Source organism: Myotis myotis, unplaced genomic scaffold (genome assembly GCF_014108235.1).
Source record: "Myotis myotis isolate mMyoMyo1 unplaced genomic scaffold, mMyoMyo1.p scaffold_m19_p_7, whole genome shotgun sequence".
In the NCBI taxonomy this organism is placed as follows: domain Eukaryota; kingdom Metazoa; phylum Chordata; class Mammalia; order Chiroptera; family Vespertilionidae; genus Myotis; species Myotis myotis.
Window position 1 is genome coordinate 29,960,269 of NW_023416379.1, and position 26,038 is coordinate 29,986,306.

Here is a 26,038-nt window from a genome sequence, read left to right on the forward strand (position 1 = left end):
GTCTTCACTAGGAAAACTATTTTGAAACTTTGCAAAGGATGTCAAAAAATGTTCCATGCCTCTATCCTCAAATGTGTCAGTTGTTAAAGCACTGCATCATTACCTCTGCCTATAAAAAGGGAAAAAAAAAGAAAAGAAAAAGAAAACAGATTGTCTTCTATGCCTCCCATCCTTAGTCACTTATCTCCATGTACACTTGTGCATTGGAATGTTAAAATTCCCCTCAAAAATTATTTTATCTCTTTATTTATATATTTTTTTCCCCAAGTTGATTTTTTTTTATTGTTTAAAGTATTGCAAATAATAGCACATATGTCTCATTTTTATTTAGGTCATTTGCAAAATATATTAGAGAGTGGTTAAACTGATGTGACCTCAAAATTCCATGGCACTAATAGTACTGAAGTTTATTTTCCTCTCATGTTACGGTTCAGAGTTGGTGGGTGGCTTTGGAGACTCTGATCCAATAAGGCCTCTCAGGGATCCTGGCTCCTTCATGGCGTCCAAGTGCTAGTCCTAGCAAAGGGGAAAAAGAGGGAGTGAAAACCAAGCCATTTCATTTTTAAAGGATGTGACCCAGAGACTTCGCTCATGATGCCTTTTGCTGTCGCATTGGCTACAGCTTAGTCACATGCCCCATCTAGCTGCAAGGGAGGTGGCGAAATGTGGTGTGTGGTAAGGTGGCCTCGTGCTGAAACTGAGAGGGAGCAAGGAAAGGGCTAGACTTCTGATACCAAAGAGAAGAAGGTGAGAATGGATAATGCCAAATATATTTTTATGACAACTTGGCGAGTCAGGTTTAAATGGAGGATTATCCTCGGAGTTCTGTGCAGGCTCCATTCTGCACCGAGAAGGGCCTTCCACACAAGTGGGTGGTCACCTTGGCCAGTCTTCTTCCCTATCCCACTTGCAAACAGAGGTGTGGCCCACCTTGGGAAGTGAGCTCGCATGGACAGGATTACTGGGATCCTGGGTCCCTGGAGTATGCTTTAGAAGAGGTTGCATGGGCTCTGAGTACACAGTTGCCCTTGGTCCCTGAGCTCTCTGTCCCATGGGGAGGGGTGCAGCTGGAAGAGGGCCAGATAGGGCCCTTGAAAAGGCGGCGTTGAAGGCAGGGCCTCTCTTGTCTAGGTCTAAGGATAGTGCTATAAATAGAAGCATTCACTTGATTTAGCTCTTAAAGTTTTCCACTTTCCCCCGTGCTGCTGCTTCATTAATGCTCATATTTATTATTTATAGTGTACATGTTATGTATTTAATCCACTACGTGTAGAATATCTTTGGAATGAATGGAGTGTTGTTTTAATGGATGGTAAGGGTGGGGAAGGGTGCAGTGAGAGAGTCTGGAGAATATTCTCTTATTTAGTTTAATGTTTTCAACAGCCTGAAAAAAACCTTTGAGTGGCCCTTGTGATTCAGTGGCAGTTTGCCCAGACTCAAGGGAGCCAGTGTTAGGACTGAAAACTAGATTCACTTGAAAATCTAGGAAAAAAATGGCTAAACAGTTATAAGAATGTGCTTGATGGCTTGGGTCCTCTGAGAGCCAGCAAAGTACTAGGGCGGGCTTGGCTTCCATGTCCCCCTCTGCTCAGCCTGTCAGCTCTTTCCTCCCCCGCCTGTCATGCCAGCTTTGCCAGGAGACTGATTCTAACCTGCCCCAGGGCTGAGCCATTGCTGTGCTCAGACCTCCTGACAACTGGCCATCGAAGACGGCTCTTGGGTTGATCCAGCAAGCCCCCACCTCCTTCAGGTTAGGGATGGGTAATGATAGTTTTTTTTCCAGCAATAAAATTATTATCTTTCCAATATACAAAATAAATCTATTATCAGATTGTAGATACAAAATAATTAGCCATTTACATACAATAAACATTAATATTTCAAGAAAAAATTTTAAATATATTACCAAACTGTACTAACATAGTATAATATCACAAAAGTTGTAGGAAATATTAAAAATCTGCAATTAACAGGATTGCTTCTATTATATTCTAAAATTTCCCCCCCCCCTCTGGCTCTATTTTTGTTCCTCAGTTTGTTGTTCATTATATTCCACATATGAGTGAGATCATGTGATATTTATCTTCCCCCGACTGGCTTATTTCGCTCAGCATAATGCTCTCTAGCTCCATCCATGCTGTTGCAAATGGTAAAAGTTCCTTCTTTTTTACAGCAGCATAGTATTCCACTGTGTAGATGTACCACAGTTTTTTAATCCACTCATCTGCTAATGGGCACTTAGGCTGTTTCCAAATCTTAGCTTTTGTAAATTGTGCTGCTATGAACATAGGGGTGCATATATCCTTTCTGATTGGTATTTCTGATTTCTTGGGCTATATTCCTAGAAGTGGGATCACTGGGTCAAATGGGAGTTCCATTTTTAACTTTTTGAGGAAACTCCATACTGTTCTCCACAGTGGCTGCACCAGTCTGCATTCCCACCAGCAGTGCATGAGGGTTCCTTTTTCTCTTTCTTTCTTTCTTTTTTTTTTAAAAAATATATTTTATTGATTTTTTACAGAAAGGAAGGGAGATAGAGAGTTAGAAACATCGATGAGAGAGAAACATCGATCAGCTGCCTCCTGCACATCTCCTACTGGGGATGTGCCCGCAACCCAGTTACATGCCCTTGACCGGAATCGAACCTGGGACCCCTCAGTCCTCAAGCCAACGCTCTATCCACTGAGCCAAACCGGTTTCGGCTCCTTTTTCTCTTTCAATCCCAAATCCAGAGCCCCGAGAACCAGATGTGTTTTCAGAATGAATGATTTTTGTTTGTTTGTTTCAGGGAGCTTATGGTACATATTCCATAATAGATGTAATGTCTGTGGGAGAGTTTGGGACAGCTCCTGCAATGAAAAATATTACTATTTCTGCGGTAAAATATATGAACATTGCCACTAAACGGGACACAAACAAGGTTATAAGGAGTCTGAAGTCAGTTCAGGTCATGTTTTGCTGCCAAGTGGGTTGTGAACAAAACCTTGGGTTTTCAGGACTTTTTGGACACTGGCATCGTGGATGAAGGGTTGTGCACCTTGTGATGGTGACTGTTTTCTCGGTGTTGACTCTGTGCCAGACACGTTCACGCACTGCATTTTTTTAGTGCTCACAGTAGATGGAGGGGAAGGTATTCTATCACCCTTCTCTCTCTCATTTCTAATTTGCTATTTGAAGCTTTGGAATTAAGCCAGCTTGCGAATCCTCTTTCACATTCCATGGTTGCTGAAAGACCCTAGGGCAGTACAAGTGCCATGGGAGGTGGTTGCCTCTGGCACACTGTTTCTGGAGCCAGTGCCTCTGAAGCTCACCAGCTGGGTCAGGAAGCAGGGTCGCCCGGCCGTCTGCAGCTGATCCTCTTTCCTAGAGCTGTGTGGCTCCTCCCGGCCTGGCAGGGCAGTGGCTCAGGGCACTGGGCCAGGACCACGGGAGTGTGGGCAGGGAGGGGAAGTTTGGGGTGTTTGGTGTGATAGCAGCAGAGGTCAGGGATGCGGGAATTGGCTGAGGTCTGACACTCGTTGGGCAGGGCCCAGTTCCCGACTCTGGTTCCTGTTCTCACAGCACTGGCCTTGGTGCTCCAGGAAAAGGAATTCTCGGAGGTGGTGAGGTTAGTGTGTAGGTCTGTCAGGACTGCGGATGGGCGATGTTTTGCCTTTATGAATAGTAGGTCAAACAGCCCTTCTGGGAGGACAGTTGGATGAAGGTGGTCCCCCCGGAGAGAGAGAATCTGAGGGACATACTTAGTGGGCTGTGCCTCTGTGCAGAGAAGCTGTTCTTTTCCCTCAGGGTTACTGCGCTGGCTGGACATCAGCCCCTTTAGCACTATGGCCTGGTGCCCCTGCGACGGGCAGACTTCATACTGCAGTGTGGCAGCTTGGGATGAGCAGAGGTCTGTAGGAAAGCCCCTCATCCATGCTAGAATCCTGGGGATTGTTCTGTGAGGATCCCGTGGAGTAGTTGTGTCTACAGTTGGACAGATAGGAATGTCATGACCTTGTGAGCTGCTTGGGTTCATCGCAGGAGTCCGTGGCTCGCGGCTCCCTTGCTATCTTGGTCTGTTCCCTACACACCTGCCTCCGAAATGGAAGAGACAAGCGAGCAGAGAGGTTTCAGTATCTATATCCCCCAAGTGGTTCATCCTCCTCTACTTCTCTTCTTTCATTATTATATGAAAAAGCCTGCAGACTGATACTGACTCATATTTGCACCCAAGTGACCACTGGTGGCTCTTAGTGACCCCATGGCTGTCATTCATGCCGTTTGGGTTACAGTGGGCTCCTTGGGGTGCCATTTGATTGGGACATGCAGTTAGGGTCAAAGAAAACATCAGGAATGAGAAGGTCTGGGTAAATATTAGTACAACCAGTCCCTTTGTTACCAGTATCTTCATGTACGTGACCCTCATTTAAAATTAAACATGATTTGTTAAACTTTTACTTCATGTAATATGGAGGTCCAGGAATCTTTGCCAGAGTCAATGTATTTTATGGAAGTATCTGGATATACATTAACCTTTTATAATTGTAACCAGTTAGTTACACCATAAAAGTTAGCAACGTGTGAACTAATTGATTGCTCGCTAAATCCACAGCACATGAGGAAAATTAATTTGAGATTGAAAAAGTACTTCCTAAAAGACTAGAAGGAGGCAGAGAGCTAAGCTTATGTGCTAGGACATTTAAAATACATTATTTCATTTACTCCCTACAATAATTCTATGGGGAAAATATAACTGTTTCTTTTTCAGACGAGGATACATCTGAATTATCAGCCAGGTCTTACAGTAAGTTTCTTTGTAATACTTAAAAGACTTATTCCCTGTTTTATTCCAGTTTGCTACAAAAAGTCACATAAGGAGTAGAATTTGAAGAAAAAAATATAACAAAAATGCAGAGAGAGGAAGAAAAGAGTTGATACGTAAGACAAGGACAAGAGGTGTCAGTTCACAGACATTCTCCTGCTTTAGATGAGGTGCCCTACCCTCTTGTTAAACTTTAGGTGCAAGTTTATCTCCAAGTGTTATATTAGGCAATGCAACGAGGAAAGTGATTAGTTATTAGGCCGACATTATCAATCACTTTTCAAACAGACATTTGCTGATGTGTAGACATTTCCCCCTGGCCCTGGGGTTCCAAAACCTTTTCCCTGTAACTTTCTCATGGGGGAGTGCATAATGTGAAGATACCTCTTCAGCTTTATGTGATATCTGGACTAATAGAACTCTCACTTGTGGCAGTTCAGGCCACATTTATAAAATCACTTTTTCCAGTACAGATGGGAGGACGTTTTCTGGTGTTTTGCCTTAGATCAACAGCCATTTTAAATGATTCTGGTATCTTGGTAAGTTATCAAATTTTCCTCATATGAGGATTGTACCTGCCCTTATCTTTCTTTTCACAAGTTAATCTTTAAAAAGTGGTTCTCAGACTTTCCTGTCAAGAAACCCTTTGCGATTTGGTCATTTGTCATGGTCCTTTTTCCATAGTGGTGCATAGACGTCTATACACAGTCAGTAATTCCTAACATGAGCATTCTTTCTGCGTCTGTTCTTTCCTCTCCTCCTTTCCTGGAAATAGCTTCCAGATGGGATTCTTCTTTTTTTTTTCATTTTACAAACCTCAAGTCCTTATGTTTTCTTATTTCTTGACCTATTATCTGTTTTCTGAGTTTCGTTTTTGGCTTAGGTACTCTGCTTTTAGGATTTTTCTTAATACTCTGTAATATATACGGAAAGTACTTGGCAACTGTTAAGAGGCTGCAAAATATTCGGGCCATGAGGCGGTGGCCTGGACTTCTCTGTCGCATGCAGTTCTTTAAGGAAACATCTTCCTTCAGTATATTCCTTCTTTCTTATGCCTCTAGGAGTACTTAGAAGATAGCAAGAAATAAGGTGCTGCTTAGTTTATTCTTTATACTATCCATTGAAAAATCAGAAAAAGACACATTTTAAATGATTTTGGATTAAAGTAAATGTTCATAGTATTTTATTAGGTCTTTTTTAATTTTATTACTCTTTTGTAATTGTCTCAATTAAGCCGCATGCATTTCTCTCTTCTCTTGTCCTGGCCCAAGGTATTTGTCTGCCCATCAGGCTGCTAAGTTGAGGGTCTGGGTTGCCTGGGAGAGCTGCTTTTGGGTATGTCAGACTTTCTGTCCCTGCATGGAGCTTTTGCCAGAGACTTTGACACTTAAAGATTTGTTGACAAAATGCTTTAAATTATTTGTTTTATGAGACATTTTATGAAACTTGGGACTTTAAGGATTTGGATGATAATTCGTTAAGAGTAACTCTCTTCACCAACATCCTGCTTCCTGTCTTCTTCTCATTTCTGCAAATAAGGGCACCTAGCAGGCTCCCCTATGGAATCTTCTACAGCAAAAGATTTATTTGAGATGTGTGTCTTTATCTTCAATTTTTGGTCCCAAGTTACTTAAGGTGAATTTTAAAAAATGTCAATACTGGGCACTCGGTAGAAGAAAAATAAGGATTCTGCTGTGTTTTAATGGCTCCGTAGAGTTGCTGTGAAGATGGAAGGAGTTAAGAGTGTTCGCCTAATATTGTTAGAGGCTCTCGCTTTTGTTGCTGTTGTTGTTATTGTTACTTCCTGCCTTCATTCCTGCACTCTCTTCCTCTCTGCATCACTTGCTCTTGACTCTCTGCAGGCTATTGCGGGAGACAGAGGGTTACCAGGTCTGGCAGAATAGATGCCGACCCATGTTTCCAGCCACAACATTGGTGGACAAATACTCAGTCGTACACACTTTGACATTCTGGTTGGACCTCACAGTGTGGGAAGTAGGGGAAGCAGCAGGAGGGAGAGGAAGTGTATAGACTAAGTTGAGAGGAGCATTCGGGAGCAAAGGGCAGTTTCTCATAGGTAGGATTACAGAGGTAAAGCATTAAAACAAGTTAGTGTAAAAGCAATCCAAACAACGAGTGCCACTCACGCTGTTTTTCACCCCTGCCTTTGTCAGTTGTGGTGTGAAATGTTAGGATTCAGGCTGGTGATGGACTCGCAGAAGCCTCCTTTAATACTGGGACCACTCACCCCAGTCACCTTCTTAAATTCTCTTAAGTGCTTTCCCAGCAACCGAGATTCCACTTGTGCGTTATTTGCCAGATTCTCTTATAGCCTCTTCCTGCCGATGGGGATGGGGTGGAGGGAGGTGCTGGCTGAAGCGCCCGGGTAAGCTTACTGTGCGTCAGTGGCCGTATGGCACAGGTGTTTGGAATCAGCCGAAAAACTTAAATCATCTCTAGCTCATCATATTAAACACAGTTGTACATGTTTAGTGTTTCCTTATTTTTAACCTGAGACACCACATGGAATAATTTGGTGTATAAGAAGCATTGCAGTAACAAGAAGAGTAGCTTAATGGTTTTTGCATGCTTCCTAGGCCAGTCACTATTAAGCTGTTTTACCCTTATTTACACACACACACACACACATACAACACACACACTTGCATATAGGTGTATATAGGAATGTATACATACTAGTACAGATACACACACACATGAAATCATTTAATTTTCACAACAGCCCTGTGAAAGGGCACTTCTGTGATCATGCACGTTTTACAATCAGGAAACCAAAACACAGAGTGGTTAAGTAACGTACCCAACATAGCACAGGTCGCAAGTGGCAGAGTTAAACCCAGGTAGCTGGGCCACACTCTAAATTGTTACCTGTAGGATTTAGTGCTTAGTCTGTAACTCTGAGCAAATAATAATGATAGTAAATACGTTTGAAGTTATCTGATTACAAGAAAACCTAAGAAATTCTATAGTTATCAAAATGGAGCCTGGTGTCTGTTGCTTGGTACATGTGGCCTCTGCTTGGGATCTGGCTGTTTCTGTTTGTTACATGGAGGCTTTAGCTGTCTGGATGTTTGTGCAACAAGTGCTCTCTGTGATTCCCTGCAGTGTGTCCTTTCTTAGTGAGCACCCATCCGGTGAGTCTATTGGGTTTACCGTCCTGTCTTAGTGAGCACCCATCCAGTGTGTCTGCTGGGTTTACCGTCCTGTCTTAGTGAGCACCCATCCGGTGTGTCTGCTGGGTTTACCGTCCTGTCTTAGTGAGCACCCATCCGGTGTGTCTGCTGGGTTTACCGTCCTGTCTTAGTGAGCACCCATCCGGTGTGTCTGCTGGATTTACCGTCCTATCTTAGTGAGCACCCATCCGGTGTGTCTGCTGGATTTACCGTCCTGCATCTGGAATCCTGTACCCGCTAATCCCCCAAAGTCTGTGAGAGCCCTTTCAACAGCTGTCCTGCAGGTCACTTTGTGGGCCAGGAATTTATTTCTCCCACAAAACTCAGGGTTGTGACGCATCACCTGGGGTTTCTATCTTTCCTTAGTAGGTACGGGAAATGAAAGACACTGACTCAGAAGCATACGGGGGCCGCTAGATGAGACTGATGGGCAGAGTGTGGGATAGAAAGTAAAAGGATTTCATAGACCATTTTACGTCACTGCCTTGAACAACGCTCGGCACATGGGGGCTGGATATGTGTATAAAGGATTAACGAATAGAATACTTTAGGCTAAAGACTTAGGAAAATGTGCACGGAGTATTTGATTTTGATCTTTTTAGAAGGTAAATCCTGTCCAAATGTAGAGAGTGGAACTGTTTTGGCTGCCCTAGGATTTTAAGGTCTATTTCCCACATTTAAGTAATGAAGACATTTCTAATTATGCAGGAAACTTGGTAATTCTTACTTTGGTAATTGGATCAATTACACTTCCTTCAGAAGGCTATTAAATTGTCATGACTACTAGGTAAGTTGTGGATTATAAATATTATTTGTAAAATTGTAAACATCATTCATCTATATTCATTTATCAGCACTAATTGATTACTATAAATGATAAAACTATTATCATTTGAATGAGAGTGAAAAAATCCTCCTGCTCCATTTAGTGATGTGGTGGAAGGGAGCAAGGAAATAAAGGTTAGAGATACTCTGTTTTGAAAGCTAGGGGCTATTAAATATGCCTGGGTTGGAATCCATGGAGCACAACGTTAATATTGATTTTGCCTTAAGTTTGAAATCACTTAGTAGTAATTACCTTTACTTACTTTAGCTATTGCAGAAACAGGAAGGTTTAAAGAAAGTAAAGAACACATTATTAAATTTCTTGCTTTCTTACCATCTTTTTATGATACATTAAAGATATATCATGACTTGGGCAAAATATATTTTATGAGCTTTCATGACTTTCAATGGCTTGATCAAACTGGCTGTATGTGAGCTATCAAACCACATAATTTATGCTAAAGTTGGCAATTTTATGAATATGCTGGAAAACCTTACTTTTATTAGCTTGAGAAGTTTCCACTCTCTTTATAGGTAGCCACAGTCAATTTCACTGGGTTTTGTGGGGAATATTGGCATCCAGCTGTGAAGTTCTTTCTGATCCAAAAGAAGGTCTTGAAAAATGATTTCTGTATTTCAGCATGTTACTATCAGAAACATATGTGTTCCCTTTCAGCCAAGATGGGAATGGCTCTTTGTGTTTTTAAAACTTACAGGCCTCCCTGTTTATTGGTTGTGAGACATTGAGCTGTTGGGTTAAGGACCATCTACATTGGGTATTTTTTCTTTCATTATTAATATACTTGATACACCTATAGTTTTTTTTTTAAATAAATATAAATGAACTTTGGATTTCTATGTTTATTTTAGTGTACACTTTCAGAGATAAAATTTATTGGAGTTTTTAATAAAGTTATAATGCACTTTAGTATTATTAGTTTATAAAATGAATGTGCATTCAAGTCCCCAAATAGCACTTATAATTGGGCCATACTGAATTACTAAATGCAAAGTAAACTTTCACATTTGAAGGTCAAGCAAAGAAATGTAATATGCTATAACTGTAAAATTTTGCTACATATGAAATCGCTTTGTATCATATTGTAAATGTTGAATTCAAATTCCAAATCGGACCTAATTATGAAGAGAATAAATAACTGACAAATACATCTGATGTTATGAATATTACTGTACAAAGTGTGGTTTTGGCCATAAAATATTCAGCAAAATTGCTTTTAGAATTCGGGGCTGTGAGGACCAAGTCTTTGCCTGCATATAGCACCATGTAAATTGGTGCCTGGCTCATGGTAATGAGACCATGTGGGGGGCCTTCCTAAGGATGTTGAAGAGAGCAGATCTTACCATTGGAAGTGGTGGAGTGTCTATATTTTTCACAGCTTGCTGCCATGATATCACTGTAATTATGGTAAAAGAACAAAGAGGAATAAACTCATGTGTCCAGAGGAAAGTGGAGACAAGGTAGCTATGGGTGGGCAAGGTGGCCCATGTTGGGAGATGGTGGTGGAGTGGTTAGTACTGAGGCTCCAGAGCAGGACCGATGGAAAGAGGCTTCAGGATGTATCTCTCAGAATTTACAAGCCCCCTGACTCCGAGTCACCAGTACTGTCTGTAGTTGGATCAGCAGGAAGGGGGAGAAGCCGGGGGTTAAACACTGGGAGTTTGGTTGAGATCCGTGAACAGCACATTTGGACTCCCTTCTTCCCCATTTGCTCAGGAGAACAGAGATTTATATATTCCCCGGGAAACTGAACCCTGACTTGGGAGCCCCGACCTAGAGAAGACGCTGGGGCTCTGGTTTGACCTCAGGAGGATTAAGTGATACCAGGAGGGTGAAACCCTGGCACACCTGTCCCAGAATTCCTAAAGCTACACCAGCTCCAAGGCAGAGGATGCTTCTACCGTATTGGGAGTACAGTGTAGTTACAGCAGGGAAATTACCTACTTTGAGCTCCCCAGTCATCAAGCGACACCCAAGCTCATGGAACTTGAGCATTTGGTGGCCTCATTTTAATATGTGAGGGGCTGTCAGGAGCCAGGGATTTGAGGATTGATGCCGTCCCCAAACAAACAGCAGGAAAAAGGAATTTAGGGGAAACAGGAAAATGATATATAATAAATATCCTCAGAGAAGTGGGAAATTAATTGCATCTTTGAAAACAAGAGCAGAATGCTATAAAAAAAATCAGATTTGGGGAATGAGAAAGGTCTTGGAAATTTAAAGGATGATATAAGAAACAAAAGACTGGATGGAGTCTTGTCTGGTGTGGCTCAGTTGGTTGAGCATTGTCCCGTGCACTGAAGGGTCGCTGGTTTGATTCCTGGTCAGGGCACGTGCCTGGGTTGTGGGTTTGGTCTTCTGTTGGGGTGTATATGGGAGGCAAATGACTGATGTTTCTCTCTCTCTCTCTCTCTCTCTCTCTCTCTCTCTCTCTCTCTCCTGCCCCCCTTCCCACTCCCTTTTTCTTCCTTCCTCTCTCTCTTAAATAAATAAAAATATATTTAAAACACCCCCCCCCAAATTTGTGAATACTGATTTTCCTTAAAACAAACAAACACACCACTGGATAGAGAATGGAAGAGTGGATATAAGGGAAGTAAATCCTTAATTACTATAATAAAATTCTGTAAATAATGTCTGACTTACAATCTGGAAACCGTAGTATAAATGCATAAATGAGTGTCAGAACAAATAGATAACAAACAGAAGTGGCTGGCCTGTTGAAAGGGAGGGCTGGGCAGGATTGCTGAATTTTGTTGTAGTCCTATTTGATTTAAAAAAACCCCACAAATCTATGAGCATTTATGACTTTGATGGAGATTGAGAAAGAGGTAATGAGAGGTTTACTTTGGAAATAATTCTGTTGGAAAATGTATTGAAGGTATAGAAAATGCTGCACAATATTACTGTCTTGGCAGTCACATAAGCCTCTGGGAATAATGTGGTCTCCATTTTTTCAGTAGCTGTCTTTCCTCAGCACTGATTTCTTACCACTGTCAGGCATGATTATCCCACTACTTCCTCTATCTTTTTCCAGGCTTCATGGCCTTAGAAATCATTTAATGTGCATGTGAACTGTAAATATCCAAATTAATTTGAACAAGTTTCTCTTCACATTACAGTCACATACTTTTTGTATTGCTAGTGATTATGGACTATTTTCAGTTAGACATTTCTCATGCTGTGTATCCTTAGTTTACTAGTAAGGAAGTACAAATTAAATAACAGAATTCCAAATGAGACCTTGAAGCTGAAATGATCTCTTTCCAGTATTTCCTGACTTAGGCACCATTTTTAGAGGTAAGCGGCCCCTGTCCTTCCCACTCCCTTGTAACCATGGATGGCTGTTGGAACAACAGGGAGCTGCACAGAACTTTAGAGCTAGAAGATGCTTTAAGGGGCCATCTAAGTCTACTCCCTTTGTCTGATAATTGAGGAATCTCAGTCAACGAGGGAGGACATGGCTTTCCAAGATTAAACAGTGGCCCCAGACTGAGTGTTCTTTCTGCTGCTCTGGGCTTCCTGGATTTCAGGCCAACGTCTCGCTCCCTTTTCTTGATAGCTGTCTTGTGGTTTTGTGCCTCAGAATAAATACTTTCACAGATTTCCGGGAAATATTCTGCTGGGAGTTTGGGGTGTGTGAACTTCTTGAAAGATTTCAGGTTTATGTTTACTGTGTTCATATTCCGAAAGAGATGTGATACCTGCCTGTGGATTCCAACAGGCAGGCCTTGCGCTTGGAGTCCGGAGTTTTTGGGTAAACAGGGAGGATGAGGGAGAGGGCAAATGGGAAGGACAGATCAGGGGTGAAAGGACTGGTTTTCCCCCTGTTATGTTCCTTTTGGTGGGAAAGAATGAAAGTGACATTGAATGTAACTGGAGCTGCTGAACGGAACTGGCCAGAAACGGTCTTAATTTGTGTGAGAAAAGCTATGTTTTCAGTCTTCCAGAGCATTCCTAATAAGGAGAGTGGTACCGCTGGCTGCCATCGAGGGTCTGCAAAATTTGACTTATGTGCCTTCTCTGAGCTTTTTTCTGCTGACCCAGCCTCTAGATGTCCATTGGCCTGCTACCTTCATGGAGGCCTGGCTCCTCCCTTCTCTGGTCGGCCTCCTTTTTTATTGGAGGGTGGTGGGTGTTACTGCTAATTAAAGCAACTCACAGTCAGGTGTTAATGATTACTCTGCTACTCCTCCTGGTGGGTATGTGCATATATATTCCCAGAGCTGATGCAGAAGATGATAGGCTGTGATATATTTTGTAACCCTACCTGTCTTGTTTCTCACTTTACCAACCCAAGGGGCTCTCTGGATCAAAGATGAGTCTTTCTGGAAAAAGTGGGAGAAGTTTTATCATTATTAAGAATATATCAAGGATGTAGGATAGTTGAACTGTACAGTAACTATTAACCTTGTAAATGACCCTCAAGAACTTCCTCTTTTATAGTTGTTTTGTACTAAAACTAGTAAAATAGAGTTTTTTAATTGAAAAAATGACTTCTTAATAATTCTGTTTTGTATTGTCTTTTTTTAGATTTTTTTTTTCTCCCTTTCCCAGTGAATAAAATTATGTTCAATCCATTGAAAACAGAATGTGTTTCTTGGTACATCAGTATTTATATTTCTTGATGATGATGTAGATCAGAGTTTTCATTTTTTATTCTCATCACCTTCCTCCCTGTTTTTTCTTTTCTTTTCTTTTCTTTCTTTTTTTTTTTTTTTAACCCATGACCTCTTTCGCAGTTTGGTGAATCCAGAGAAACGTTTTAAAATGCATAAAATAAAATGCATGGCATTATAATGGAAAACCAATTATATAAAAATTCAGTTACAAAATACTTAAGAAGCCTGTGATAGAGTCATATTTGTGTTTTATTAGTGCATTCAGTGACAAGATCTAACAGTGGGCCCAGTAGCTCCCATACTGTCCTGAGGTGATAATCAGCCATTTTTTTTATCTGTAATGTCTTATGAAAATGGCCATGATTTTTGTTGGTGATACAGTCAAAGGTACTACTAATAGTGTGCTGTATGACCTACCTTTGTAATATGTGATGCAAATTTCTGTTAAAGGTTAGTGAAAAATATCTACTTTTCCCCTTTCTGAGTTCATGGACCTCCTGGTTTGCAATAACCCCTGTCAAAGTGGATGGTTTAAAATGGACATTGGTTTCCTTAGAGCTTGGAAGTGATAGCAGCGTGCCAGGTAGTTTTATAGCGACAACAATCTGAAATGGAAAGAACTATTTATTGAGTGCCCCATATGCCACTGCACTGGGCATGGTCAGGAAAATTGATGAGCACTACAGACATGATGTCTGGCCTCTGGGTTGTGTAGACTAATAGAAGAAACAGTTTCAAAGCGAAGAATATACTAATAGTTGATTGCCTAAGGCAGTGGTCGGCGGCTCGGCAAACCACAGCTTGCGAGCCACATGCAGCTCTTTGGCCCCTTCAGTGTGGCTCTTCCACAAAATACCGACTTCTGCATATGGGCTACGAAGTTTCAATCGCACTGTACGTGCACGCCTGCACGTGATATTTTGTGGAAGAGCCACACTGAAGGGGCCAAAGAGCCCCATGTGGCTCGCGAGCCGTGGTTTGTCGACCACGGGCCTAGGGGCTGAGTGTGCTGCCGTGCTGTGGTAGTGTATCCTGATGGGCCTTCTTTACCTGCCTGAGTTGGGCACTAGTGGGGATATTGCAGTAGACATGTGAAGAGGGTTGGCTGAGGGCAGAGCCTGTGCGCAGGCCCTGCGTAGGGCAGACCTTGGCCTACGGCCAGTGTGAATGAGGGCAGTGATTGGGGGGGAAGTGAGCGGCAGGCTGTGCGTTGAGGTTGGCAGAAAGATGCAGTTTGCATTTCACTCAATAGTATTTTTAATCCTGGTTGAAGAGGCACAGTTTACTTTTCAGCTTGACCACATGCATTATTTAGGATATTAATGGATGGCTCCTAAAAGCTTTAGCGATTCCTCTGGAATATAGAGGCTGAAAAATTGATTGTAAACTTTATGAGAACAAGGTCTCTTGCGAGAGCTGGACACTTAGGAACATTTTAAAAAGTTGTTTAATTCCTAAACATTTTTGCCCACCCAAATTTTCATTTGGCTCCAATGGAAGGAAAACCCGAGAGAAAGCGAGGAAGTGCTTGGCTTCTCTGTATTCTAAGCAATTTGAACAGCCAAAATGCACACCTCCGTGTTCCTAGGCAGGTGAGTGCTGTCACACATCCGGATTTTAAAGTGACAGGCTCCCCAGTCTGGCAGAGGCTCAGGCTCCGACGGAATAGGCCAGGATTGGGCTGTGCTGAGGCAGGAATGTCACCATTCTGGTTGGGGCAGTTGGGAGGGACTCCTCTCTCCGTGGTTCCCATACTGTTCGGCCTTGTTTTTCAATTTGACTCCATAAAAGCACATTCTCCAGCGACTTTAGGAAACATGCATGGTTGGTTGGTGAATCTTAACTGCCTTTGGAGGACATGCTGAGCCAAGGAGAACTGGAAGTGGCGTCTGATTTCATGCTTGGAGATGGCAGGGAGTCGCAGGCAGGTAAAGAAGACTCGCCGAGAATGTGGTGGCTCCTTAACCTTTTGTCCATCGGTTGTAGCAAGGAAACCTCGGCAGGACTCAGTGAGCTCCGAATTAGTGTGGACAGTTCTGAATGACAGATCTTAAAGGATTTTGTCCTCTGGGTGACCTTGGAATTTTAAAAAAAAAGCAGTTTTTCTTAACATTATGAAAAAAATAAATTACATGTAAAAAAATCTTACAAGGTCAGTCATTAACAACACTTTGGAAATGTGATTTGCTTTGCTGACTAGTCTTGAAGACATTCTAGGGCAGGGTGACTGTCGGCCTCAGAGCCTGAGGTAGGGCCTGTCAGGGAATGGAATGCATGCTTGTCTAATGTGAATGGATCGGGGCTGATGTCTAATGAAACACTGTGAAAATGATCCTGTCACTTCTCTGTGATGGAAGGTGATTTGCCCCAAAGGGTTTGTTGTATGAAAATCATATGGGGATAGAAAACATCCTGTCTTCAAAACTACAAATGGGTTAATGAGTTGTAACCGTAGCGCTATTCCAAATGCCTTCCTTTAACTTGTCCTTTCTTCTCTTGGTGTGGCCACTCACTTGTCATTTACTGCCTGTCTGCTGGAGTCACGTTCCAGAGCAGACTGCTGGGAAACAGACAAATAAGGCAAGATCCCTGCTTCTAGGCCCTTGACCACAGCGATTCTGTGCAATGTGGTAAGAGGTATGACAGTGGCACGTCCCAGGTGCTGTGGGAACATGGGTAAGGAGGGATTGACTCCTGGACTTTTGTTCTTCTCTGGAGGGTCAGGGAATGTCTCCCAGAGGAGAGACCTTTCAGGTGGCAGAGAGAGTAGAAGGGAGGGGTTCCAGGCAGAGGGGAAAGTGAGTGTAAACGCAAAGGCGTGTTGGGTGAGTCACATGGAGAGATGCCGTTGGCATATTTATAATGAGCCTCCTCTCTCTCCCTTTGTCTGTCACCCCAACTATGGCTGGCTTGTAGCTCCAGGAACAACCTTTTTACAGGCTCTTTTCTCTGCCTGGAATATCGGAACCCCAGCACTTGGCTAGCCCCTTCCACTCTCTCTGGGGTTGGGCATGGGAATAAATTGCACCTCATCAGAGATGCCTGTCCTGACTACCCGCCTGAAGTAGATTTCCTCCTCTCACCTGCCACCTGCCCTGTTGTTTGCTTCAGCACAAATATCACAGTGCTGTTTGCTTTAACTTGGTTGTTGATAGTCCCTACTGTGCTCTCTGTAAGGGCAGGGAGCAAGATTTTCTAGTTCACCGCTGTCTGTAGTGCCTGGCACAGCCCCTGGCCTGTAAGGATGATGGATCTTGTGAATGAATGAATGAATGAATGAATGAATGAATGAAAATATGTCATTAAAAAACACACGAAAGCACTCTTAAGAGATTTGCTATTCCTGTTTATTGCTTGAAGTTAGTAATTCTTAACTAGGCACCTAGGATCTTAGCTAAGAATTTTATTCAATACCCTTGGGTATTACTTGGAGGTAAAAGAAAGTAGGACTTCTTTTGGAACTTGGAAGGAACGAGTAGAAAAACTGAAGGATTCCTTAAATTGAATACATAGGATGAGAGAAATTCTACTGGGAATACTAAGTACTGTTATAAACAAACAAACAAAAATTCATGAATTTAAAGAAAATTAAATAGATTATTATTAAATTGAGTTATTATTTATTGTAATTTTATAAAATTATTTACTACTCTATTTTAAAAAAATATTTTTATTGATTTCAGTGAGGAAGGGAGAGGGAGAGAGAGATAGAAGCATCAGTGATAAGAGAGAATCATTGATTGGCTGCCTCCTGCATGTCCCACACTGGGGATTGAGCCCGCAACCCAGGCATGTGCCATGACTGGGAATTGAACCGTGACCTTCTGGTTCATAGGTCAACGCTAAACCACTGAGCCACACCAGGCACTTCTCTATATTTTTATTTGTACTTCTCAGTTCTCTGACATTTCCTGGGAATTTTGATGATTTATTTTTATTGGTGCTCCAAACCCTTATTTTTATAATTAGTATCACTATGTAAGTCTTCATCTGATGTAAATCAGTGATGTTCTCATACTGATATTCTTTTTATTTGGTGCAGCATTCCTATGACAGACATCCTTCATCAGTGGGCTCAATTTCATTGCCATTTTCCTCCATTCCTTTTGTCAGTTTTTATAGCTCATAAAATGGCTCCACTTCTACTCCACCTTATCCACACATATTTTTCTTATACTTGTCACATATAGCACAAGACGTTTTCTATGAGATATAATCAGTGGATTATTTTTATCATGTTGAAAAGACGGTACAACACAATTTATTTTATGAACTCTGTAGTAATGGCAGGTGGACAACGTTATATGAAACGGTGTACTGAAAGAAAGGAAAACCCAAAGGTGGATTGCTCAAATGATCATGATTGCTTTTCCCATTTGGTCTTCTCCAAATGAGAATTTTCTACATAGATCCCTTCTCCCAAAGGGCTTCAGCCAGGGGGTTCAGGGGTCGGCACCCCCTGACATAGATGTTCATTGGTTATAGCTCTTGTCTTGGCTTCCAACTACAAGCTTTTGTTCTCTTCTTGGAGAAACTGGGAAAAACTATACTTATATACTACCCTGAAAGTGAGATTTTGGTTACCTTTATTTGTGAAGACAACTTTTTGTTTACCTGCTTGTTGGTTTCATTCATTCATTCAGTAAATATTTATTGCCTGCCTCCTATGTGCCAGGCACTATGCTAATCACCAACATTAAAAAATGTTTTTGTCAGAACCAACATTTAAAATATTTCCCAGTAAACTGTTTTAGGAGGGGACTACGTAAAAAAAGTCATGTCAGCAGAGAAATATTATTTGATCTGTTTGCTATTTTTTTTTTTTTTTTTACAAAATTGCCAAGGCAAGGACATGACGGTTTGCACCTCTGACATTGTTGCTAATGCTGGGTTTCTTTGCTGTAGAGGCGAAAGATGTTTTGAGAGTCATTATTTCACCAGAATGCTGCACCTGTTGCTTGGTATTCTTGCATATGAAATTTAGAACCTAGAGTCACTTGCTTTCGTTTCCTTTTCCTCTCCCTCTTTCCGGTGTGGAGGGGTTGAGTTAGTAAGTCATGTGTTGAGTAACCACCTTGCTCCTTCGGGGCTATGATTTCAGTGCCCTGGGGAGTGGAAGTGTGTTGGTATTTTTTTCATTCTGTTGCTGAAAGACTTCCTTCTGAGTGGCCTCAAGGTTCCGAGCGAGGCTTGTGTTGGTGCTGAGTTCGGGACTGTGGTGGGAGTGGGGGTGGGGGTGGGACTGTTCTCTGCAGCAGCTGCTGCTACCTGATCCCTGGGATCTCCTGCTCTTGAGGAACATGCATTTCCTCTGGGTGTCATCTGGTTTTTGGCTGTGACTCTGGGGAAGAGAGGAAGTATTGCATGGTATCATTTATTTTCAGGAAAACAAATTTGCAGTGTCTGGACTTCCTCTTGGTTCAGGCCGTGCTGGCGAGAGCCAGGGCTGCTGTAGGAAGCCCGCGAGAGGGACGGAGCTGGAGCTGGTCCTGAGAGGCTGGGAACACCCACAGCCTGGGTTTGGGGTTCCCTCTGTGTTCACAAACCTCAGTTACCTCATTTTTCAAATGAGCGTTGAGGTGCTGACAGAGCTTAAGTTGTAAGCATTTTGCAGGCATCAATGGAAAGCGATGTGAAGGAACCTTCAAGTTCAGAGGTCCCGAAAGTTGGTCAGTTGTTACCGACCAAATTACATAGTGCCGTTCCAATGGGAACAGTGGTGGTTCCCGCACGCCACCGAATTGGCAACCTCCAGGAAACCGTTCTTTTCGTCCAACATTCCTAATTTCAAACCAAGTTCATTATATTTGCTTTACTTATACTTTCACAGATAGACAGGTTTACTCGCGGAACTTCTCCGGAGGAGAATGTTTTGTAGAAAGTGGAGTTTTGTGTGAAATGGGACATACATGGCCCCAACCTGCCAACTCCAGGATGGTCCTCCTCCCTCAGGGACCGCACTGGAACCTGAGGGCCTGGCGTTGCTCTTCCCTTCTCTCCGGGCCACCCATTTCTCTTTCGTACCTTCTCTGTGACTCCTTAGAACACGTGAATAGTAGGCGTGTTTCTTGCTTCTGTGGTGCTCACTCCCTCCTTGTTTCCTCCTTGAATATTTCGCAGGCTCAGGCCTGTCCTGGGCTCCGGCCTGGTCCCTGAGGCCGTGATAGCCCTGGGTGTTAGGTGGTTTCCCTGGCCTGGAACTGGCTCTGCTCCCCGCTCTGCATGGAACCCAGTAGGTGCTCAGTAAACAGATCGTTAGCTGCCTGGCTCTCATGAGTACTCCTTTCTGGACCCCTGGGAGCTTGTCGCTGAGTCCTGTGGCTCCAATTCCCAAGCGATAAGCATTGTTTTCAATCTCTGCTCCTCACCTGCTTACCCCTTGGAAACCTGGAACTGATTTAAAACACTCCCTGTCAGTTCCTTGGCATCGGTTCTGCCTAGTTCAGCCGTGGGCAAACTACGGCCCGCGGGCCGGATCCGGCCCCTTTGAAATGAATAAAACTAAGAAAAAAAAAAAGACCGTACCCTTTTATGTAATGATGTTTACTTTGAATTTTATTAGTTCACACAAACACTCCATCCATGCTTTTGTTCCGGCCCTCCGGTCCAGTTTGAATTTTCACACAAACACTCCATCCATGCTTTTGTTCCGGCCCTCCGGTCCAGTTTAAGAACCCATTGTGGCCCTCGAGTCAAAAAGTTTGCCCACCCCTGGCCTAGTTACTACCTGGCTCCTTCATTTTCTCCCCATGCTCAGCCCTCAGTTGTCACAAGTAGGTGATGATGCCTTGTTCCCAAGGTGGGAGATGACACATGGGAGTGTGGGTGGGTGTGCCCACAGACGGGACAATCTTTGTGTGCTACCCCTTACAGTTGACTCACGCATGTCTTCCCAGTGTCCAGCATCCTCAGCTTTGCCTAAGGGCAGGAGGGCTCCATAGGCAAGACAGTAAATTGAGATCGTTGCTGCAGGTGACCAAGGGACAAAATTTTAGGAGTCACTTGGATTCACAGGTTGTGTGCCCACTGGGACACTTAGATCACTTCTTCCACTCGATGGTTTTATTGTGAACAACAAAGAATAACCCTGTGCTTCCCTCTTCACACCTTCCCATGAAGCCTGAGGTTCTAGAACCCTCTAGAAACTAGCGTTTTCCTTGCCATGCCAGCAGTTGCGCTTCAGGAAAACTCGCTTGCTGACCTTGGCTCCACAGCCCAGCTGGGAGACAGTGTTATTGCCTCTACGGTTATAGCACTTTTATTTCCAAATTACTCTGTATATTCCTGAAAGTGCCTTTCTCGCCTGGCCACCGCTCTCTAGTCCCGGCGGAGTCTTTCTGCAGCGTTGGGATTGCTGAGTTTGCCTCAGAGCTGCTGTTTGGATTTTGCTCCTGCCTTAGACCCCACCACCTCCCTTCTGCCTCAGTGGGCATGTCGCACGCTCTGTGCTCTTGGGGGTGGGGGTGGGGGGTGCCGCTGGCCTGGCTCCTCTCACTGTCCTGGCCCACCCTCCCTTCTGCACTGATGTCTGCCACATCATCTCATCCCTTTCCTTTCAGTAACTGTTCATTTATTAAGTCCATATCCCGTGTCAGGCGCTGTGCCAAGGGATGGCAATACAAAGGCAAATGAGAAAGACATTTTTTTTTCCCTCCTGATTGATAAAAACAGAATAAGGTAGAAAATCCAGAAAAATCACCCCTCCTTTTTAAAAATAGTGTTTTAAAAACTCCTCTTGCTTTTTAAAAGCATTTGCGTTCTATTAATCTCTTAATATCCCTGTAACTACTATGCCTGTTCCCTGAGGAACCCTGCAGTGAGCTTCCTTTTTACTGCTGGAGTGAGATGTTTGCAGCCGGAGTGGCTGTCCCAGGGACCCTTGCCTTAGCAGACAACACTGCAGGGCTCCTCCCAGGGCTCTGGCAGATTGGATCCTGGCATCTACAAAGTGGTGGCACCACCTGGCAGCCATATGTTGTCTGCTTGTTCCACTGGATGCCATACCAGTGGGTTCCAGGCAGTTGCTGGTCTGTTTGGAAGCAATTCGGCCAGACATACACATGTGCATGTGTACACACACACACACACACACACACACACACACACTGTTGTAAGAGGAAGGCCTCCCTGGCAGGGAACCCAGGTTCCCTGCTCAGAGCCCTCCTCACCTCACTCGGTATAGGGAGAGGATGTCGGCTCCTACAACCTCTCTCTACCCCCCTCATTAAGGGATTACTACTACTGTGCAATTTTCCTGGGAGAATTGTAAGAAAGGTTATAATTTTATCTTGAAATACAACTTCTAGGAATTTTTCTTTTAATTCGAAGTAGGTGTTTTTGACTGTTTGCACATTAGAAAGTAAAAGCAATAATACTTACCATATGATTTCTTTCCTCTTTCATTGGCATATTCCTTAAAGTCTGCATCTGAGGTCTGCCTCTGGGTGGTTTTGGATAAATTCTAAACTCTCCGATGGTGGGGATTTTTGTTTAATTCTCTCTAACATAATTCTGTTGATCATAATGTCATTTGATTGCATGAATATACTAATATGGAAACAAAGGCATGATTTCAGATTTTATTTATATCTTTGTTCCTTGGAAAAGACAATCCCCATGAGAAAGCACTCAGACCATTAAGTGCCATCCGTGGCGTTACTTTTTTGGGTTTGCTTGTTTTCAGAAAAGTTTCCCTGGCTTTTGCTTTTTGTAGTTGTTTTAACCATACCAACAGTAACATAGTGAGTATTTTTGGAAATGTATTGTTCAAATCATGTGAAAAATTCCTTTTATGTCAACATGTGGGATTCTGTTAGTTGTGTGATAGTGCTGTTAGTCAATGTGGTCAAGAACTAAGGTAGAATTTTCTAGCTAGAAAAAAATGAGGTAAAACGCCTGACGTGCTCTTTGAATATTGGGAAGTTGTATTCTAAGTGTAATTAGTTCGATGAAAATATTAAAGAGAATGAATTAGATTGTGAGAATCTTGATGCCAGGGCTTGTCCCCTTTTGGGGGGGGGGTTCTCCTTGGGTGTGATGCTGTGTAGATGGTCTGTGCAGTCGGAGGAGTTGGCTCGGGTGGTGGAGAGTTTTGTAAACCTCATGAAGGTTAGACTCCCACCTCCATCCTCCTATGAATTTTGAAGCAAGGGAGCTGTAGGTGTTTTACAAAGATCACCCTGGGGGCTCCGTGGAAGGTGGGGATTGGAATGGAGAGAGTTTAGAGGCAGACCTAACCTTGCAGGTTATTTTGCCAGGAGAGGGAGTGACAGAAGATGTGGCGAAGAAGGGCAGGAGATGAGTGAAGCCATGGATTTCGTAAGTACAAATCCAAGTGGCCTCATTCCTTAAAAGTACTGTGGAGTTACAGTAGCCAAAAAGAGCTCTGAAGACCAAAAGGTATTTTCTTTGTAATTCATTTGACAGTAAAACCTGAGTTTGGCCTGAACTCATTTGGTGGCAACATTTGACCTGAACTGCTGGGACATTTTTCCAATCTTTATTTATCTCACTCGCCATTAATAAATGACACATATTTGCTGCAGATGTATTAATGTGTTTAATTAGGGGAAATTTCTCTGGGTCTCACTGGTTTATGTTTCAACGATTGTAATAGATGGCTTGTGTGCTGTCTGACTTTTTCAATTGGGAAAAGTTCTGATTTGGGAACGCAGCTAGCCCAAGGATTTTGGACAAGGGATTGTGAAGCTACATGAGCTGTACTTATGAGAGAAGTTTGATAAGACTTTCCAGATTAGATATGAAAGAATTTTGAAGGAAAAGGACATTTCTAGCTGGGAAAACTCAATGGTCAATAATGACACTACCTCATTAGCTTGAAAAACAACTATTGCGCGGGGTGGGGGGTGGAGGTGGGGGGGGGGGTCAGGAATGTTTGTTAGATATTGCATGAATTATTGGAAAGGATGTATCTTGGATTTTTAAGGAGTTGCTTGTATGTAGGCTCTTGGATTGAATCATGATCCAGAAGAAGGGGAAATTATTGGAAATCCGAATAAGATCCGTAGAGTAGTTTATAGTATTGCATCAGTATTAAATCTCTGGTTTTGATAATTGTACTTTGATTATGTAAAGATGGTGACATTTGAGGAAGCTGGGAGAAGGAAATGAGAATGCTACTATTTTTACAACTTCAAAAAATACGTTTTTATTGATTTCAGAGAGAAAGGGAGAGGGAGAGATAGCAACATCAACGATGAGAGAAAATCATTGATTGGCTGCCTCCTGCATGCCTCCTACTGGGGATTGAGCCCACAACCTGGGCATGTGCCCTTGACCAGAATCGAACCCGGATCCTTCAGTCCCAGGCCGACGCTCTATCCACAGAACCAAACCGGCTAGGGCTTTACAACTTTTTTTGGTAAATCTAAAATTACTTCAAGTTTTAAAAAATGAGAAGAAAATTGCTTGTTATAACAGGAAATAGCATCATCTATGTTCTTTTCAGTAGAGAATATCTGTTAGCAGGAGTGTGTGTGTGTGTTTTTTAGATAATTCAAAGTTAAGAAAGAAATATCCAGTAGAATGCTAAAGTTAGGTTTCGATCCCCCTCCCCCTCACTATTTTTTTTAAAGGCTGACTTTGTTTTTATCATAAGATTAATTTAATATTTTCTTGATTCCACCTGAAGTGCAGACAGAAGAGTTACAAAGTGAAGCCACAGTGTCTGGAGCATTCACGGGAGGTGCTGTAACTCCAGGTCCCCTTGCACGTGGGCTCCCTGGTGTTGGTGGGTGTGGTTTGTCTCTAGCTTTTGTCTGCTGCTCTGCAGGGTTAGATGTAGGTTCATTAGTCAGGACTGGCGGTTATAATTAGATGCTCAAAGCCAAGAGGGTTTGCAGATAACAGAAAGAAGGGTAAAGTATGTGCCTTTAATAGCCAAGGTCAGCTCAACTGGTCTTGGCTGAGCTGATGTTGCTGGGCCTGTGTCTTCCCAGTGGAGAGGGGATTAGTCTCAAAATGACTTTGCTTCTCTCCCTCTCTTGTACACGACCTCCTGTAGTTTCAGCTCATTCGTCCTATAATTCTCTCTCCGGTCCAGTCTTTTTTTCCTTTCTGGTGAGAGTAGACCTAGGCTGGCAGCCAGTTACTGTTGAGCTATAATAGAGCTGGTGGTATGTACAAAATTTGATTACTGCTGTCAACACCAGATTGAATAAGACAGCGCATACCCTAGACAGATCCTTGCAGCATAAATGGCCTATTGATTTCACAAGAACTAGAAATGAGGCCACCGGGTAACACAGAAGAAGAAGAAGGGGTCTGTGGATTGAGAGTGGGTTCTGACGTCACAGAGCAATTTTAAAAAGTGCCCTCCTGTTAGAGCTTTTTAGAAGGACCTTTAAAAAGTGCCCTCCTGTTAGAGCTTTTTAGAAGGACCTTTAGATAACGTTGCTTAGCTGATCACTGCTTCTGATTTTCTTCACGGTCAAGTATTTACAGAGACTCCAGGGAAGGCTTTGCACTTGTGCTTGCCTTTCCTGTGCAGAATCCAGTCAGGAGTTGTACTGGTTGATACAGACCACGTTTGCTCCTGAGCTGTGATGACATTCTCACTTAGCCTAATGTGCATGTTTTAGACATTTCCCACAATGGAAAGTTCTATTTGACATAGGAAAGTGCAGGGGTCAGCCTCATAGTCAGCCGTATGCCAAGAAATAACAAAAACAGTGGATTACATGGTGCAGGCTTGGGATGTGGAAAATTTCTTAGAAGATGGATGAATCATATTATTAGTACATGCTGCAAGGCCCGAGGCCTTATATTGGAAAATAAAGAAAAAAATGGTTACTTTTTAAAGTTTGTAGCCTTTTTATATTTGTGTGTGTGTGTGTATTTGTTTTATGTTGATTATATTCTGTTTAGTTTTTTTTGGGGGGGGATTAAAATCCTAAAATAGGATGTTTTAGGAAAGAGATAACATTGTCTATGAGTTTGTTCAAACACCACAAGGTCTGAAAAAAAAAAGATAATTCCTCTGAATTAGATTGAAGCAGATTAGATAGTCCCTTAGAATTAGAAAAAAGTGATAATCCCTTCAAATTAGATTATTTTAGATGGTTTGAATTTTGAATTAGATAATCTCTTTGAATTAGTTTGGCTAATCCCTTTGATTTAGAATAATTACCACCCTCTTACAATATCATATTTTTAAGAGGGAAGGGAGATTCCTGATTTGTTGTCCTCCTTGGCTGCCTTCAAAATGTTTGAGATCTTTAATCTTAAATCACAACACAACTGATCTCTGTGTGCAGAAGGCAGCTGATCGATGACTCTCATCATTGATGTTTCTATCTCTCTTCCCCCTCCCCTCCTCTGAAATTAGTAAAAACATATTAAAAAATGGTGCCAGGTGGGTACTGGGAATATCAGGGAAACGCTTTGTAAAGTATATGATTGTCTAACCACTATGTTGTACACCTGAAACTAATGTGAAGTGAAACTGAATGTAAACTGTAATTGAAAAATAAAATAAAAAATTTTCCCCATAAACAATTATAGCTATTCACTTACAAAAGGCTGCTTTTTAATTGGGCCTATTTCTATTTAAGAAGAA

The 26,038-nt window shown here is 42.5% G+C and overlaps 1 protein-coding gene across 4 annotated transcripts in view; it reads left to right on the plus strand.

Moving 5' to 3' along the window:
• The window catches only part of UTRN (utrophin), a 443,932-nt gene that overhangs the window by 22,187 nt on the left and 395,707 nt on the right, over positions 1-26,038 (plus strand). Inside the window, exon 1 of one of the 4 annotated variants that reach the window (XM_036316084.1) lies at positions 15,199-15,389. The exons of the other annotated variants lie outside the window; for them this stretch is intronic. Within the exon in view, the coding sequence (XP_036171977.1) occupies positions 15,320-15,389 (70 nt within the window). The 5' untranslated portion in view covers positions 15,199-15,319. Of the gene's footprint in view, positions 1-15,198; positions 15,390-26,038 lie in introns of those variants that run through there. 4 annotated transcript variants of the gene reach the window in all.